Consider the following 19,427-nt stretch of genomic DNA (forward strand, 5'->3'; position numbering starts at 1 on the left):
TTAGGTTTGAGGTCTTTATAGTCGATCGGTGTTCAAACTATAATCACTATAAATTACAATCAGTCAAAATCAAACCAATCAAATAAAAAAATAGGATAGAAGTTAAACTATTATATTCCTCCTTTTGCTGGGGACCCCCTACAACCCACTCAGGGAACCCCCCCTGTTGGTTCCTTGATCCCAGTTTGAAAACCACTGTCTTAAAAACATGAAGGGATCTTTAAAACTAATCTACAAAAGAAGAAATGTGTATGGGGGGGGGAAACATAGTATCTCTGGGTTATGGTTACTGAATGACAATGGCACTTCACATGAAAAAGTCCAGGAGCCTGAGTGTAAATGGGGAACAACTAATGACTCTGTAAACAAAGCTTACTGTAACCACGGCTGCACGAGGAACCTGAACCATAAATTTCCCTTACATTTCCGGGTCCTGTGACTTATCAGGTGGTTGCTGAACGGCATCAGGAGGAGGAGGAGGAGGAGAAGGAGAAAAAAAGAAGGGGGGGGAATGTAATTTCTGTTGCATCTGGCCCTCAGCCCTGTGACCAGCCCACTCTACAGCAGCTCCTCACGGGAAAAGCATACATGAGCGAGAAAGCAGAAGCAGTCTGAGTTCAGAGGAAAAACTTCAAAACTTAGTGAGTTGTCAGTGTCAGCATGGCCGGGGGCTCCGTGTCTGAGTGTAAGGAGTACTTGTTCAAAGTGCTGGTTATCGGGGAATTAGGCGTCGGGAAAACCAGCATCATCAAACGCTACGTGCACCAGCTTTTCTCTCAGCACTACAGGGCGACGATCGGGGTCGACTTTGCACTTAAAGTTATCAACTGGGACAGCAAAACGCTGGTCAGGTTACAGCTGTGGGACATCGCAGGTAAGGAAACGCTCGTTCGCTTTGTAATGAGAGCTCAGTGTGAATCACATGGGGTTGTGGAGCCGAAACCTTGTTTCACTTTTCACAGATATAGCTCACAATGTGTTGACATTTCATGGTGAAATTACGCTTCTTTTTTTTTTTTTTGGCCATGGGCGCACACAGTTTTTAATATTCACCCAGAAATACCCCTTAAACATGATGTGAACTTTTAAAATTCCCAGTTCCCACGAACTCAAAGAAGCATCACAGGAATTTGCCACAGAAAAAACAACAAAAAAAGACCAGTTGATCATGTCATGCTCGCTGTCTTTTCCACTTTATGATCACAGCAGCTCATAATTGTCAGTGGAATGTAGGTCACGTTGTTATTACCGACTGAGCGCCCCCCCCACCAAACTCACCATAATACTCTGTAATGTTTTCTCTTGGGAGTAAAACTGTGGCCCTTATTATTTCATGCCATTGCTGCATGTTGCACTGTCACTGTGATCTTCTTCAGACGTCCCTGCCCCATGTGATCCTTGTGTTTTCTGCAAGGACTTCAGTAAAAAACTTAAGTAACTTGGCACACACACCAGCCTGAGCATTCCAGCAGCTTGTGTAAGCAAGTGGAGAGAAAAATCAGAGCAGTAAATAAAAGTTTTCTGCAGGCAGGCAGGCAGGCAGGCAGGCAGCCCCAGCTCAAACTCTCACTGTTTGTCATCTCCAGGCACCAAAATACCTCACTGTAAACAGAGTGTGTCTGAGTATGACTCGCTTGAAAGGACAGGTGAGAAATAGGAAGTGAGCGCAGATGAGGGAGAGCAGGCAAACAACATGACTAACTTATTAAATCACAAAGGTGTCGGCTGAGCTGAAAGACTGAGTTGAATCAGGGGGGGCGAGGGTTTTAATGTGGGCTATAAGGTGGGTGAGGGGTTGTCTGTGATGTCCCATTAGCCCCTCTTTTCATGCTGGACCTTGAGTGTCTTCATAGCCAAGAATACATTTGTGTTTGTGAAACTGCTTGGTCACACACTGTAACTCATAAGGCCAATTTATGGTGGATATTTTTACGTTGGGTGTAATGAGATCACATGGCTTCAAGGCCTGTGTGTGTGTGTGTGTGTGTGTGTGTGTGTGTATACCTTTTGTGTATGTCATTTTGTATTATACAAGCCTACAGCGTTATTTAAATTGTAGTAGTTTTAGAAATGCAAATTGTATTGTCAGTGCAGTCAACACCAACAGTCATGATCTCACATGTGCAGAGGGACAGTAGGAGTAGTTAATCATTCTCTGAGAAGTTGGCATTTGAAGAAAGAAGAAGAAGAAGAAAGAAGTGTGGCTTAAGCATTGTCCGTGTGGAAAGAGTATGTTTACAATGTTCAAGAGGATGAAAATAATATAAGGCTGCAGCTTGTTTTCCCCCAAGGTTTTTTCCAAAATATTTGTGACGGTCGAAAATCACCATGTGCAAGTGATTTAGCATTACACCAAAAAGAGAACAGAGATAGTTTCTAGTACATGCTGTTCTGATAGTCTTGGCCCAAAGTGGTAGTTGTTGTTTTATTGCCTAGTTTTAGATTCGACACCGAAAGCGAGTCATGGGTCATATCCATTGTGTTTATACAGTATATAAGCTCTGATTTAAAGGATATACTCAAATTTTTTCATGTCTGTCGTAAAAACAAAACTCCAATCCCCATACTGCCCTGCCTCTAGATATGTTCTATTCATAAATTGGAACGTCACTATGGTTGTGCAGGTCCACCCTCTCGCTCAATCAAACAAACCTCATATGCTGAGACAGATCAGGACAGATGGTTAGAAGACTGCTGTTTTTATATTTTTTCCATCGCTTACAGCAGTGACAGAAAGAGAGCGGACAGTTGTGTGTGTGTGTGTGTGTGTGTGGGGGGGGGGTCGTCACAACAACTTGCATGTCTGTCTCAGACTGATTGGCAGTGTGGTACACGTTCCCCGCTGTCACTTGGGCCCTGGCAGCACGAGCTCAGTGTGAGGGGGGCATCTGTGACTTGAGTGCCAGGGAAGGCCGTCTGCCTGTCAGAGCCAGACAGCACTCGATCAGAGGATCTGCGAGGGTAAATAAAACACTGACACACACAGGCTGATATCATTCATACAGACAGGGGAACACGCTTGCACATATTGGGTAAAACAGAACCGTTTCCATGCGCACACACGCACACACGTGTACACACACACACACTCTGACCAGAAAGAAAGTTGGGGTTAGATGACACAGATACTAAACCTCATTATTCACACCTACACCAAGGCCTGGCCTGAGGACACTCTGAGGATAAAATAAGACCAAACGTGGGTGTGAAAGAGTGAAAGCTGGAGGTATATTTGCCAAGTCATTAAGACCAGCCATTAAGCCATTTAATCGTGCAGAAAAGGAGGAGGAATTATCTTCTTGGCAACACTGAGAGCAACTTCGGAGTTGCGTTGTCTTCTTCGAACCTTAATAATAATTACAGTCTGGGAGGAATGATAGTAATCAGAGGCTTGAACAAGATGGGGGTACCATGGAAGTCAGTGTGAAGCTTGAGGTTTTCCCACCCCTTGTCACCCAGAATTGCTACTGTCTCCTGGATTTGTCTAAGCCACTGGACAGGATGATTACCACCATGGCATATAGTGTAAAAAAGCCTGCACCTTGTAGGGTCAAACATTCCTGTAGGAGCAGGGGGCTCACACATTAAGAGGAGTGGTTTCCATCACGTAGCTAACCCACAGTCCTGTCAGGAAAAGCCAGTTTTAAGCTGACCCCTGACTCTTGATAAACTCTTCTTTCTTTCTCTCTCTCTCTCTCCCCCAAGTGGTGCCAAGATAAATTTGAGGGGTCACAGGATGTTTAAAGTGATTATAAAAGAAAACATTTGTTTGTCTTATACAAAATTATATTTATTTTTTCTCACATTGGCTTTTGTGTGATATATTTGGTACTTTTACCCTTTTTAGGCTTCTGAAAATCCTTCAAATGAAGGAAAATCAGAACTGTTCACACCTCATGCCGACACTATACACTTTGACATCTTAAGTAGACACGGTTTGTTTTAAGGCGTCACAAACTGAAAAGATTAAGATTAAAATATTTACTATTATTATAGATATAATTATCAATTATCAATCTGCATATTATTTTCTTGACTAATCGCTTGGTCTATAAATAAAAGTGGTAAACACACCCTCTCAGTGCCCAAAGTGACGTCTTCAAATAGCTGGTTAGTCTGACTGACACTCTAAACCAAATATTCAGTTTACTGTCACATAAGACAAAGAAAAACACCATATCCTCACAAATGAGACAGTGAAACTAGGTAATACTTGCATAAACAATTAATTTAACAATAAATTGATCATCAAAGTAGTTGCTGATTAATTTCAGATCATCTAATATATGAATCAGCTAATTGTTTCAGCTCTATTTGGGAACCACTGTGAAGAGCCTAATCACTGGCAAGCAATTTAGCTCCATTTGGCAATTAGACCTGTGCATACTGAAGGCGATGCTGGCGCTTTTTTCTTTTTCAAGCACTCAGTGAGACGAATGAACAGCGGCAACATTGGAGGAGCAAAGGTTAATGCCTGCAGAGATCACAGATTGAACTTCAAACAGCAGAAATACACAATGTACAGAAGGGTGACAAATTAAAGGAAAGGTGTGTTAGTTAGTTAATAAGTTAGGAAAGTAAGTACTGCAAGAACACACCCTCATTTGAGGATGGTGGGGATGAGTGTTATTTAACACTTCACTCCCAAATCTCCCATAGGGGTTTAACTGGGCTACAGTGTATGATTTACATAATTTTCATACCTTTGAAACCAGTGAGCGCCCTATATAGAAGGATTTTGTGGTTTATTCACTCATTCATTTAGGTTTTCCTTCAATTTTACACCCACAAAGATGTCTTTACCTCTTTTGCAATAGACTTTCTTGGTCACTTCACTTTACTTTTACAATAGCTCTTGTGTAAGTTCATAATTTCATCTGCTTCTTCATATGATGTCCCATTTGTGCATTGTTGGTGAGTAGTAGCAGTAGAAGTAGTGTGTGTTATTGTGGCTATAATTATATTTTATGGTAATATTTATCACCAGTAGTAATTAAGACCTAGAAAACTGTCTTCGCCTGTTGTGGATTGTTTTACAGATTCCCCAAAAAGACTATTGGTAGATGAATAGTTTAAATGGCTCACGTGTAATAATTCTACTTACAACTCTACAACAAATATGATTGTTTTGAGCTGAATTCTTACAACCTTGTGCCAAGGCTTTATGGTAATCAGCCCTCACCAACCCTTCAGCCTGAAGGTGAGGTGAAACAAGGGTAATGCCACTTAAAAGCCTGGGATTTTCCCTCAGTTCAGATTCTGTTCAGTGCTAAAGGCCGTAGTAAGCTGTAGTAAGTCACTTCTCACGTGCTGCTCAGTGGAATTTGAACGTGCCAGTCATGTGTTGTTCACATTCTCACTCTTAAAGCTCCTGCCGAAAACCACCTTTAATGACCGGACCCTGCGTTGTCTTTGTTATTTTAGTTGTTGGGAGGGCGTGTGGGGAAGTTTCACAGCCAGTTGCCTCCTAACAACAGACGGAGACTGCTGCTGTTGCTACTGCCGTGTCTGGCTTGGACAGTTTCTATGGTAACCCACCCACAGGATTGCAATATGTACGACCGTAGAGGAAACTGGGGTTGCTAGGGCTATGGATAATGATGAGACTTTTTTTTTTCCCTCTTTCGGTTTCTTCCACACAACAAACAGAGATGATACAGTGGCTGTAACTAAACCCTTTCTTTTTCATCAAGTAGTTATCTAACTGCAGATTTCTGAAAATTTCACGTGTTCATACCCAGAATGCCTAATCGTACTTTAGGTCATGCACCAGTACTCTACAGCGTGGTAGACTGAACTGAAATGTCCTTGTTTAAAGCTTTTGGAATTCCACAATAGTTCACTGTCTCTCTTTACGGAAAGACTCAGACGTAGTTCTCTTTAGTTTGTAGGCATGTTGAGCGTTTGAGGCAGCAGCACACGTCTTTGTTCTCTCCTGCGGTCTCATGCTCCTCTGTGGTATTCAGTGTGTAAATACTCCATTGTTCATACAGCTCGTTCCATTCCTGTGTTTTATGCTGACTGGGTTAGCAGCATATGACACTCATTAATGCGAATAAGTCTAATTTAATATGTCTTCTATTTAGAAAGACATACATTTCTTTTGCAGTGAATGAACAAGAAGAAGAAAAGAAAAGTATGAATACCATTAAAGTGATATTTACTAATCTATCACATTTATTGTCCTGGAAAAGTCCTCCCATAGACTATATAAATTAAAATGGACTCTCCATTACGTCACCTATAGGTACGCCATCTTGGGAAATCCTAACTCCGCTGGTTCCCGGCTAATCCAAAAGTGGGCAGATACGTGGACTGTGAGTGGAGCACAGGGGGGGTCTGAATAAAGCCTGGTTGCTGAAACCAGCCACTTGTGAAGGCACCAACCTGTCACACAAAGCGGCCATTCTCTTAATTATGCATAACTTTATTGTCCTGATATAATTTAAACGGGCGAGCTAGCTATTTCCACTTCTTAAATATAAGTATTTAATGCTTTTTTTTGTTATTTGTGATAGTAAACTGAATATTGGGACATTTGACATTTCAGACACACAAGTGATTATTTGAGTGGTGTAGAAAATAATTGGCAGATTAATCAATACTGAAAATAATCATTACTAGCAGCCCTAATACTATATTTTTCTTATTGTCAACAAACCAGGCCAAAGCTGACAATTAACTGATGCTGCTAACATTGCCTTTGTATCAAAAGCTTGATTCAGCTTATTTATATTACTTATAGACCTCCATTGTTAGTTTCCCAAACATATTTTACTAAATGATTGACTTTTGTTTGAGTAACTAATGATAAAACCTGTGACCAGCTGTTTTAGGAAATTATTTAGCCTCTTAACGTATATAGTTATAACCTGCTTCAGTATGAACTTATAGGCTTAGGGCCGGGGAGTACCACAGACTGGCTGGAGAAAAAGTGAAGTATAAAGAAATGTTGCTTTTCATGGGATTTTATTTACAATTACAACAATTTGGAAAATCACCAGCCTCATCATTTAACCACCAACAACACAATGCATACTGAGGTCATTTTAGAAAGAGTGAAGTAGCTTTTATCAATCAGAACAAACATCAGTATTGTTCGTTCAGCAACAGGACTGGGTTCAGTAAATGCAGCAGAATGATTATCAGGACTTACTTATGACGCTTGAAAGGTCAAGCATCATGGGATTGCTGTCATTTAACGTTAGTGACTATCACAGCACCTCATCAATACCCCAAATAACTCATTACAGCCTAAAATAGTCAGATGTGTATGTGTGCAACAGCAATCGATAATAATGATTTATATAATCCTCCCCTTACGAGTCCTTTCCTTCTAGCCAGTTCTCTCCAGGGACGAGTGAGGTTAACACCCTGAAACTGGCTGAGCGTACATGCCGACCTTTCAGGACTGGACGTGTCAGGAAATCAAGTGAAGTGCTTAATGTAGACAATGACAACAATGTCATGGCCTTGTCTGGGTTTATGGAACAGTTTGTCTTCATTTCCTTGAATAAATGAACGGTCATACTCATTCTCAGCATTGATTAGCTTCTTAGTAAATTTAAAACAAGACTTGGAAGATGAGAAGGAATTATACTGACTACGCAAACAGGCTTTTTTTGGCAAGTCAGTCCAAAAAAAAAGTCCAATCTTAGTCCAAGGTGAGCGGGCAAAAAAGAAATGATCTGCCATTGTACCATCGCTCGTCCATGTTTTGGCTCACTTTTCCTTATTGCTCTGTTCATTGGCGGTTAAGTTTCTTTCATTAAGCTTAATAAAACATGGTTTACTGCGTTCTTCAGCAGCCTTTTGAGAAATTTGGTCAGTACTGTTTAGCCGCTCCACTCTGGCTGAACGTTTTGGGCTCCCTCAGACCTTGCAATAGAATAAAAAGTGTTTTCTTTCTATATTCTGCCTTTACAGCCACTCCGCTGGATGTATGAGCTCTACCAGGCCTGGAAATGAAAGCCTTATTTCAGTCTATTGGCTCTTTATCCCACTGTGTCGTGTCTCTGGTGAATTCACCTGGGGTTATATCAGCTAAAATTAGACTCTCAATTATGAGCAATTACCGTCAGGCCTGTGGGCCCCACAGTGTATTCACTCTCTCGCTCACACCCGCACTGCGCCACGCCACTCCAGTTCCTTGCGTAGTTGGGTAAGTACCTACAGTAAAGTGAAAGTATGCTGGGAGAAGCTGTGCTCACAGTTCCTCATTCCTTTTCTTGGTTCATTTTCTATTTTGTAACTCGGCTCTAGTGTTGGCGGTTAACTGTCTAATACACTGTACAATTACACTTGCCCTGTAGGCTTTCTTAAATTGGAGCAGTGTAGCAAAAATATGTGCTAAATCCGTCAAATGCTACCTCAAGTCATTGGAAGCCTGATATAATTGCAGAGAGTGAATCCAAAAAAGAATTTGAATGAGCAGGTGTTTTAAAGGCACAGTCTGTGATCCAGTCCTACTAGCAAAAATCTAAATTATAAATGTTTTTGGATGCTGTTATAGGTGTGTTCACATCAGTGTTTCCATCAAAAAAACTAGAGACCTATATTTTAGTTATACTTGGAAGATCAGCATTTTGTGTGTTTTCATGTATCATGTGAGTACATGAATATACCTAAGTAGTTTAACAGACCTTTTAACAACCCTTTTTAAGCTTGTGTTTAGCAAAGTGTGACAAAGTATAACTGGTGTTGGCAGACAAAAGCTCAAAAACAGGAACCTTATGTGGAAGTTTATGCAATGTGTGGGTATTGTTTGTGGGTAACTATTTTCTATGTAATGGGAAAACACTGTCATCATCAAGAGTAAAACCCAACCATAATCCTTTATCTAATTTTTAATGTAAAACTGCTTTTGTCGTATCTGGACCTACAGTTTTGTCTCTATTCATAAAGTAGATGCTATTTTACCAAATGTTCCTGCTTAAGTCACCGATTACGATCACAGCCTGTTCATGCTTGTACTCAGTTCCTATAGCTGCAGGCAGCATCAACAGGCAGTCTAAGCATCCAGTGAGCAGTAAGAGTGAGCCCCAGAGCTTAGTCACAGGGCCTATTTTTTTTTTTTTAGACCACACATTAAAAAAACTATTAAAAACACATCACTGGGACATTTATATTCATTACAATGAACTTGGGCACTGTACGCAGTAGATCCCGCACGCACCACCCTGCTGTTGTAAATACTCATTAGTGCTAGTCCTATTTGAGTGATGTTTGCTAAAAGGAACAGTGGCCTGGGTATTTAGGAAGCTATTAAGTCGTCTTTGAAATTAAAAGTATGTATTTGTGATCTGTTTGTAAGACAGTCCGGAGAAGTTTGAAAGGATTGAGAGATTAGTTTTGTTTTAAATTTAGGATGTGTTTTTCCTCTGAGGAAAACTACAACAAGATAAGAACTAGTAAGTCCAAGTGGCACACGTTGGATGAAAAGATAAAATGTAGAAAGGCCCGGCTGCTTCCTATAATTAAATTGTAAATGAGGCGATGTGAGGCAGAATTCAAGGGATCTTTTGATCAGAAGGGTGTACTTGAAAATGTGACGTCAGCCAAGTGTTACCAGAGATACCTTTCGGCAGTTGAACTGCTGATTGTAGATTCACTCCCCCCCCACTTCATGCCTCAGTGCAGCTTTTAAAGGTGAAGTGATGTGGGCAGACTTTAAGGTATGTTAGAGCACTGTGCCTGGAATTATTTCTCACCTCAAGAGTATATTTCCTCTTTAAGGTTTCATTTTAAATGTGCTAATTTAAGTCTGGAAATTTCCATGGATATTTTATGGTTATTTAACCTTAGATCTACCTTAGAGCTGTGGTCATTTTTCATGATGTGGTGGCATCTAAAAATAACTACAAAATTATCTCTTCAATGGCTGATTAACCTTTAAGGCGTTGGTGTGATGTGAATACAATCAGTAGATGTAAGGGAATATAAAAAAAAACTAAAAGTGGCCAGGTGTGTTTAAGAAGAGGCATTCTCAGCTTTACAGTGACACCCCATGTCATGATGGTAATTCCCCTTGCGTCGCCTTTGTGAAATATCACCTCAGATTTTCTCAGAGAATGGGCTTATTTATTATCGCAGATTACTCCTGCCGTTCTCTGTGGAGGAAAAGTAGGTCAAATAAGACCCATCTCTGTCTTCATAATTTTTTGGCAACGTTTAGAGGAGGAACATTGTTGAGCTCTCTCTGAGTTGTGACCAAATGGAGAAAGAAATGGCAGTCCCTCCAGGATTTCACAGGCTTTATTTCTTGAGTATTGCTGCAGCCTTTCTAATATATTCCCATTGCATGTTGTGATGTTTTATCAATGAAATTGTGGGAGAAAGTGAAAATTGCAAACGTAGTTGATTTATTTTGTTGTATATTTGTATAATTCATAAAAAATGAAAGCCAACTTGTTCCAGTGAGAATAAAAATCGCTAGTAGTTTGGTGATGTATGGCTCAGTGTTTTGTGTGGGGGGACTACTATTATTGTTGAAACTTGCAGGAAACTACAAAAATTGGTCAAATGTGCGAAAAAGTTAACGAGGATTGGTTGAATTTGCGTTAATTGTTGCCATCGCAACATCCAACTCCTTGGAGGGACTGAAATAAGAATGAAATACTCAATGTCTCGCCCTTTACTGCAACCAAGATTGGGGATACACATTTGGTGTCACCCTTAAGATACTGTTTTGGTTTAGATATTTATATATATATCACCTATCACATCCACATTTATTTCCCCTACAAACCCATAACCCTCTTACTAATCTAGCTTTTAGCTGCTTTGTAAAAATGCAAATATTCCACTAAATTCTCTTCCTATTCCGCAGGTCAGGAACGATTTGGGAACATGACGCGAGTGTACTACAAAGAGGCCGTGGGGGCATTTGTTGTGTTTGACGTGACGAGGGGCTCCACGTTTGAGGCAGTGTCTAAGTGGAAGCATGACCTAGACAGCAAGGTGAAGCTGGCTAATGGCAGCCCCATCCCCTCAGTGCTACTTGCCAATAAATGCGACCAGAAGAAAGAGAGCTCCAACAACACAGCCCTAATGGACAATTTCTGCAAAGAGACTGGCTTTCTGGGCTGGTTTGAAACCTCAGCTAAGGTGAGAGATCAATACATTAGACAGAGAAGCTCTTGGTTGCACATACAGTATGGATAAAATACATCCATGTTCTTTTACATACATTCCCATGTGCATCTGGTTAACATCCTTCTTTTTAAAATATTCTCCTCTCTCTGATGTTTCTTAATGTTTTATTTCTGGCTACACTTCAAACCAGGGTTCAGCAGCATGAAATTACCGAAGTTAGGGCTCATATTAGTGCTGGCTGAAATATCTTGCATGATGGGGATACATATTTCCTTTAAAGCTTCTCGAGTCATGGTCCAAACATGACTAGTAATGGCTTTAAATCTTATTTTCCGCATGAACGTGACTTGTGTTTGCAGCAAATCAGATGTGAGAAGAGCTTTGAAATGCCCACATAGCCGAGCAAGAATAAAAGGAGCCACTGAACTTTTATTGTGAAGATATTCAAATATATTACTGAATGGCTTCTTCACTTCTGCTGGCTGACAGGAAGTCCTGCAGAGGAAGCAAGGCCCAGGCCCCTTCTGAATGATGCAATCACACTGGTTAGACGATTGTGAAATAGTTACAAATAGAAATGTGTTTTGTTAAATACACTCAGCAGTTGTTCCTATTAACGTTTGATCCACAATTCAGTGTTAAGTATGGCAGTTTGCAGATAAGTAGTGTAAGAATAAAGTTGAGACTAGAATGTAAACTCCAATATTTCTTAAATCTTTGAAACTGACAAATGATTCGGCTGGAGTTTTATTTTTGAAAACAATTTTTTTTTTCTATCCTGCCGTTCATGCACAACATCTATGGGCATTTATCTTTCCAACCAGTGAAAAGATTTGCTGGACAGCTGGTGTGATAAGGTATCGTATGACGTTGATTGATGTTGCAGCCCACAGCTGTGAGGGTAAGAAGGTCAGGGCTTTTAAAGATAATGTTTGGTAGTGTTTCTCCTCAACTTTGGTCTTTGTGTCACAGGTTTAGTGTTACTGTGTTCCTTTGTTCACACTGTGCTTCTGTATTTTTGCCCATACGAGTAGAATTTGGTGAAGTGAGATCATTTTGGCTGCCTCTCACTTCAACAAAGGTTCAGTTAAGAAAGAACTCTTAGATCTAAGGGCTAAAAAAAGGTCCTTGGTTTTGTAAGCTGTGATGTAAGAAGTATGTAGATAATTTACTACAGTAAAAATAGCAATACTACACTAATTCAATTTACTACAAGTAAAAATCCTGCATGCAAAATTTACTAAAGAACAGTTACAGAAGTATTAGCAACAAAGTGTAAGTTTTAAAAGTATTATCTAGCATGGCCCCCCTTATATTATTGGTTCATGATGATTGATGTAAAGTAGTACTTTAATGCATTATATACTGTTTGGTAGTTTATTCTCTAAAAATACATCACATTTTCTAAACTGATGATGTGTTTTTGTATACAAAATTACCCCTGAAGAGTAAGTAGTTTCTAGTTGTGAAACCTATGCAGTGGAGAAAAAGTACAGTATTTCCCTCTGAAATGTGGCAGCGTGGAAGTAATAAAACATCATTATTTTATAGAAAGTGCCTCAAAGCTGTAGACTACTTGAGTTAATCTACTTATTTTACACAGTCTGTGTTATAAAGCTTGTTGTCAGATGGAGTGTCACCTCCCTATGCTATAATATCAGCGTGATCAGCAGGTAAGTGTGTGACACAAACCAAAGGCTGCCACTTGTCTGCATGTGCCAGCTCATGTTCAGTGATAAATTACTTCCTTTGAAAGATGCCGTTTGTGTCTGACGTGCACAGCAAGTCAAATGTTCACCTTCTTAACTATGAGACTCCAGGGAAAGGTGCCTCTCGTGTTTCCCTTGCCTCCTTTTTCCGTCGCATTTGTCTTTCATGCTTATACATTTGAAACCAAACCATGTTTTATACTTCAATGTTGAGGAATGCTTTGATAACGTTTGGCAGCCCAACATTATTAACTCATTCCTAACAACCTTAGGGCCTGCAGCTGTTTCACGTGCTGTGTCATGTGAAGTGTGTGGGTGGGTTCAAAAGCCTTTCTGGCCATTTCCTTTCTGTGAATGCCATGAATCATTGTTGTTGTTTTGTGTGCCTGTGACGCTCGTATTTACCTGGAGTTCTGTCAGTGACTTTCTTTCTGTTTCTGTTTCTTAAAGGTGGAACAAGAGAATAAGACATAATCATGATGAGATGTGTATTGTTTTTGTCACAGTTTTGTGATGATATTTGGGGCTGAGACAGGTCATTTCATTAATTTGCTCTGGTCCTAATCAGCCTTTTGCTATGACGTGGTCAATAATTTCTCTCTAATTAGGAGGTTCATCTGGTTCTGATTGGTACACGCCCTCTACACATTGAAAAATCAAAACAGTTTAAAATGGATCTAGAGAGGGCTCATAATCATGTGATTGTATCCACATCCACTTCCAATTAGTCCTGAAATGGACACATTTGGGTAGATAATCTACTGTGCTGCTTCTTGCCAGTTTTGAAATTATTTTCTAAAATAATAAGCGATTAGATTTTTATTGCTAATGTAATTCTTGACTTTTGCAGCCCAATAATATACCTCAGATAAAAAAAAAGAATACACTTTGATGCCCAGGCTTCTTTGTAAACATCTTTGTTATTGTAGAGCATTGGGAAGGACCATTAATATTCATTACCTGTTCAGCCCACAGGATGACAGCTTTTGGCCACAGTGTGAAGGGCAAAAGCAAACGGCCGTTTTTACCTTGTCTCTGGCGGTTTCAGATTGGCTCTCTGGAAACTGGTTCTGTCTCCCAGCTGTTGCTTTAGCATGCTGGTTCATATAAAAGGGTTTAGTGGACTTCCAAAGCAATTCTGAAAAGAAGCATAAAGACTGGAAAGCCAGAGCAAGGAGAAGGACTAGTGTCTGTATTATCACAAGGGTGTAGATGTATCACCACTTTGACATACTGTTTGTTTTTTTCCCAGGACAACATCAACGTGGACGAGGCAGCACGTTTCCTGGTAGAGAATATCTTGGCTAATGACAAAGGTTTGCCGTATGAGGAGAGCAATGGAGACCGGATCAAACTGGACCAGGAGACTGTGGCTGCTGAGAGCAAGTCAGGCTGCTGCTAACACTCAGTCCACTCACATTAGCCATCCACCTCCCTTTGGCAGGGTCCAACCCGTTCATACAGCCTGTGGCTCTTAGCCCTCTTCTACAGCCTCTCAGAGGAATATGAATTTTTTGGGGGGTCTTCAAAGCTCCAAGATCTTCTCCTCCCTGCACCGATGCCCATTTGACCTGCACATCTAAGTTTGTCATTGTACCTTTCCCTAGGCCCAAATAGAAGCCTGATTTTTATCTTGATGTTGTCACAAATGTTGTCACTGCCTCTGCCATATATTTTCCTGATTGTGTATTTCACCACCAAATCTGAACCCCACCCAGCCCTCCACGTCTGAACCCTGCTGCTCCCCTGGTTGCCCTGACAGCCTCTGAAGCCCTGGACTAAACCACGCCTGAGAAGGGGTGCGAAGTAGGCAGAAAGTTGAGAAACACAAACTAGAAAACAACCCGTGGCCTCTCAGTTTCTGCCTCTTTGGTCTATTGTCTCTCAGTATCCTTGTCATTCAGTATTTATCTGTGAAACAAGACACTTTATGGCTCTGTGTTACTGAAGTACTTCTTCAGTTAACATAGATAATTCCCCCTTAATCTTTGCAGCACACTCATGTTTTGTGTTTCCAGCTGTTCTTTAGACTACTGTGTAAAAAGTAAGCAAGTTAAGCATTATCAAAGTATTAATGTATCTCATATTTTGAATTGTTGTCTTTATGCCATATTTTCTCTGAAATAATATGCCATATTACAGTTTGTGTTATGTTAATTGGAGGCGGACACCTTGTTGTTCACTCAAACATTTACAAGGACACGGACGGACAATACAGTATTTCAGAAAGAAACTCTAATAACGGTACTGAATGAGACACTGAGATATCTTTGTTTGATTGTCTTTCCACTGGTATGAAAATGTAGATCTGATTTACAGTATGTATTTTTTATAATGTGTTGGGTCATGCATTGTACAACTGGTGAGATGTCATAAAAACAGAATCTGACAGAGGACTACACTCTCTCGTACATAGGGATGATAATCTGGTAAAGTGTTCAAATGAAATATGAAGGATTTTTTAACATGGAGTTGAGATTAAGTTTACATGTGAAAATACTTTAAATCTACAAGACCAAAATAGAATAAACATTTTAACAGATTCGTGTTGTCTACTAGTGATTAGACTCAAATGCATTCATCTGTCTAAATGATTAAATGTGTTTATATAAGGTATTTATATATGTGTTAAAAAGTGCACTGGGGCAATGTTGGTGTTGCCCAACATGCTCCAACTCATTCATAATTCATTCAGTTATATAACCTACTGATAGACAACTTATGTGAATGAATAAGTGAGGTCTCCGCCATACTTAAAGCACAGTATAAACATTTTGCTTCCCTGTTTGGAAAAATCCAAGCAAATTAGCAAAATCAGATTATAAAATACGTTGGTTTTTACTGGCACGTAGACCCCGTAGAGATCAAGTCTACTGAGCTGGGATTATTCTCATATGAACACATTTCTGATTAGTGTACTGCACAAGCAATAGTGTCTGGTTCAGGTGATCACAGGTTCTTGATATTGCGATACTACAGCAGAACTAAAGTCTACAGTGACAGTAAACACTTACTGTACTCGAAGAATGAAGAACTTATCTTTAAAAGCGTGTTTTAGTAGACCCAATGAGAAGCACAGATTACTGATAAAGTAAAAAACACTTCCATAACCTGTCTGCTGATTTATTGGTACGGTTGTTTATTTTTAAATGGAAAACAAGGCCCACAGAATGTGTATACGTGTACAAAACCTCTGAGAAAACACTACCTATAGTGTTAAGTTTCCCTCGTAACACAAAGGACTATGGATGAAGCTGTATGTGTGAAAAGTACAACTCAGACCGTGTGTGAGAGAGGGAGAGGGATCATGTGATTCCACTCAAGAAAGAGTGTGTGATAGTCATCAGACTCTCTGCTCTCAACACTAGGCTACAGCTGCTCTTCCACACACCTACTGTTACCAGAGCAGGAATGTACTGTAATGGAGGTGTGCCAATTGTGTTGTGGCACAAGCATTACAGCAACTCTCATTCAATGCCAATACTGCAGTCCACATCACATGATTAAAGCACTACAACATGCATTTCAGAGAGAAGTTGGAGACTTGACAGCATACTGATGTACCGGTTTATCATCTGGGAGTGTTTTTCTATTTGTGTGTGAGCGGTGCTGTTAGCCATATGTGCATCACATGGTGACAGACTTGAGGCAATCCAATGCAATCCAATACCGTGGCCTTTCAGGAAAAGGCAATCTTTGTGATGCTATTACTGTATCAAGATGGTCCCAGAAAGGTATTGATTCAACTCTGCAGGACAATATGAGGTCATATTTGGTTTATTTAAAGGTGTTTATATAAAGGACAATAAGGCCAGATGTTTAGCTCTGATGTAACTTTCTGTACATACATGTATTGTGAAAGAAAATCTGTTCCCCCCTCACCATAGTAACAAGTGATGCAACAGCTCCAGTCCCCGCCCACGTTGAAGCTCCGTTGCTTAGCAACGCATAAACTTTGAAGCGCATAGGAATACCCAAACAAACGCACCTCCGGAAGGCTCTTTGACTTGTTGGGTCCTTGGTCACTTAGCTTGAAAATTTATCGCAGCAAATGCAATGTCCAAGGGACAACCAAAGAAAAAGGAGTCTTCTTCCAGTAAAGTCTCTTTAACCGACCGACAGACAGAGTGAGTTTGGTTAATGTCGGCAATTAGCGTTAATTGAGGTCAGCTGCAGTTAGCATTAACGTTAGCGTTAGCTGCTTATCGTCAAAATAAACTAACGTCTGCTAATCCTAACAGAGATGGAATATCATACATAAAGCCTGGCTGGTTTCATTGTGTTATGTAATACAAATATGTAACGTTACACTCTATCTATCTATCTATCTATCTAACTATCTAACTATCTGTCTATCTATCTATCTATCTATCTATCTATCTATCTATCTATCTGTCTATCTATCTATCTAAGTGAAAAGCCCTGTATCCTCTTGAGAAGAGAAATACATCACATATGGCATGTGTGTAAATCCTCAGTCTGTGTAATCATAATGACAGACAGCCAGCAGTATGAGCTAATATCACTTTCACTATGAGAGGGTAAACAGGGATTTCGTGGATTTACTCCAGACTGGAGCTCTGGTACTGAGCTGGCTAATTTTGCTGCTAAATATTGACAAAAGGGAAGAGCAAATGAAATGAATAGCTGTGTGTCATCATTTCAGAGCAGCGTCCCTGGTAGCCACTTCCTCTGAGAGCCTAGGAAGTGCATGGAGATGCAAATTCCCCATTTGGCCCGAGTGGAATGATGCAGAAGTCAACAAGGAGAAATGGGACTCAAGTAAAGGAGCTGAAGATGGAAAGACGAAGAGTCCCAATGCTGTAAATCTGGAGTATAAAATAATCAACACTATTAATTCATTTGCCCTCAGCAATCCCACTGTACAGCGTATTGCAAAATGTGGTATTTTGCTTAAAATCAACCTTACAACCGATATTCATTTTGTCATGATGTTCATTGTTTGTTCATTGCTTTTGTCTGCAGCCATTTTTTGAAGATCCTGAGGGGAAAATTTCCCTGCCTCCATCTTTGAAAGTGCACTCCTGGAAGCGTCCTACAGAGTTTATTGTCAACAAGGTAACCGTCATGCTTCTTTATTAATGATATAGTTTCTAATGGAATAGTACATGCCAAATGTCTGCATGTTTCACTTTAACAATGATCACGGGGTTTACGCTGTTACAGCGTATGTCAGTTCAAATACATACAGGATAACAATAACAGGTATATGTGTCGTTTAGGTATACACATATAAATAATAAAAGTGAATTAATGTCAACTGTTTACTGATTATTTGATTGTACTTTTTATACTAATTAGTGGTTTAAGCAATTTCTAATGTAAGAATATACATTTGCTGGTTTCTGTTCCTCAGGAGCTGCTATTCTTCTACCTCTTATGTCACTGTAAATTGAATACATTTGGGTTTTTAGATTGTTCCTCTGAAAAAATAATACATTTCAAGATAATATTTGCTTCCTGTAGCCGTTCATGGTCATTTCTTTCTTCACCATTTTGTAGACTAAGGGACTAAGAGACTATGTGGACTTTCATAGACTAAACAATTCATCTCCTAATCAAAAAAAGGAAATTCAACAGGTTAATTAACTAACTGTTGGTTGCAACCATTACATGTATTAACAGAGTGTTTTTCTTTGCCGCACAGTGTGAAATGTAGTTAGGGAAATCTGCTCTCTAGTCACCTCCAATGAAGTTTTAATTGCATCACTCCACTTTTCTGCTACCCTCTCGCAGTGGAGTATTGAGCAATTACTGGAAGCTTCCTGTTTTTTGAATTAGTCTTTGCCAGGTCACAAGCTGCCTTTTCACTCAAGATGTCAAAAGCATTTCATTAATTTCATACAAGAGGAACGCGGGCTAATCACAAACGCTAATCAGCCGCACAGATGCAGGCAACAGCTCACTTTGTGAAACTCTCTCTTCACCAGTCTATACCAGTCTGTGTTTCAAAAGCCGACGTTATTGGCGGAAATAATTTAAAGTTTGGTTCTCATTTAAAGTTGCTATGACGATGGGAGAAAACACAGCTGATCTCGCTCACCATCACCTGACCCATTAGTTCATATTTAATTAGTAACATGGTAGAGTCTATTATAACTTGCTAGTGAAATATTCACAGCCGAAATGGTCTTGGGTGTATCATGGCGGGGTTACGGACCGGTTTAGGCACTGGGACGACTAGATAAGCATTAAATAAGTTGCATATTCATGTCCATTTTAAACAGGTGACGTGCGACAGCAATATTCTAAAGCTGGTCGACCACTCTGTTATTATAATGAATGATTCCGATATGTGCAGATGCCACAACACACACAGAGAGTGCAGAGAGTTTTCACTTTCAGGCAAATGTATCAATCTGTGCTCACATGAAAACAATGATGTGCTTTATTTTAGGGTCTCACCGTTGTTGAAAATCAAATGACCTTTGACCTAATCTCCCCCAATGATCATCTGATTTGCAGTGAGGTTAGTTTTCAACTGTTGTTTTCTACTTTTCTATTGAATACCGTGCCGACTTCCTGCTAACCGATATCGATCATTACTTGGATAGTGTAATTCAGATGTCAGACAGGGTGACGTTTGACTGACAGAAATGAATT

At 39.9% G+C, this 19,427-nt stretch overlaps 2 protein-coding genes across 2 annotated transcripts in view; both read left to right on the top strand.

Moving 5' to 3' along the window:
* The first annotated feature begins 493 nt into the window (after window positions 1-493).
* rab32a (RAB32a, member RAS oncogene family) lies at window positions 494-15,345 on the top strand. Its single transcript, XM_051408518.1, has 3 exons — window positions 494-874; window positions 10,829-11,106; window positions 14,056-15,345. Exons 1-3 carry the CDS (start codon window positions 661-663, stop codon window positions 14,203-14,205), a joined length of 642 nt encoding a protein of 213 aa, XP_051264478.1. The 5' UTR covers window positions 494-660; the 3' UTR covers window positions 14,206-15,345.
* Window positions 15,346-16,744: 1,399 nt separating this feature from the next.
* adgb (androglobin) overlaps window positions 16,745-19,427 on the top strand; it is a 40,980-nt gene continuing 38,297 nt past the window's right edge. The window contains exons 1-4 of the mRNA XM_051409343.1: window positions 16,745-16,930; window positions 17,470-17,626; window positions 17,790-17,882; window positions 19,222-19,293. Of these exons, the coding sequence (XP_051265303.1) occupies window positions 16,860-16,930; window positions 17,470-17,626; window positions 17,790-17,882; window positions 19,222-19,293 (393 nt within the window). The 5' untranslated portion in view covers window positions 16,745-16,859. The remainder of the gene's footprint in view (window positions 16,931-17,469; window positions 17,627-17,789; window positions 17,883-19,221; window positions 19,294-19,427) is intronic.

Source organism: Dicentrarchus labrax, unplaced genomic scaffold, assembly GCF_905237075.1.
Source record: "Dicentrarchus labrax unplaced genomic scaffold, dlabrax2021, whole genome shotgun sequence".
Classification (NCBI taxonomy): Eukaryota; Metazoa; Chordata; class Actinopteri; family Moronidae; genus Dicentrarchus; species Dicentrarchus labrax.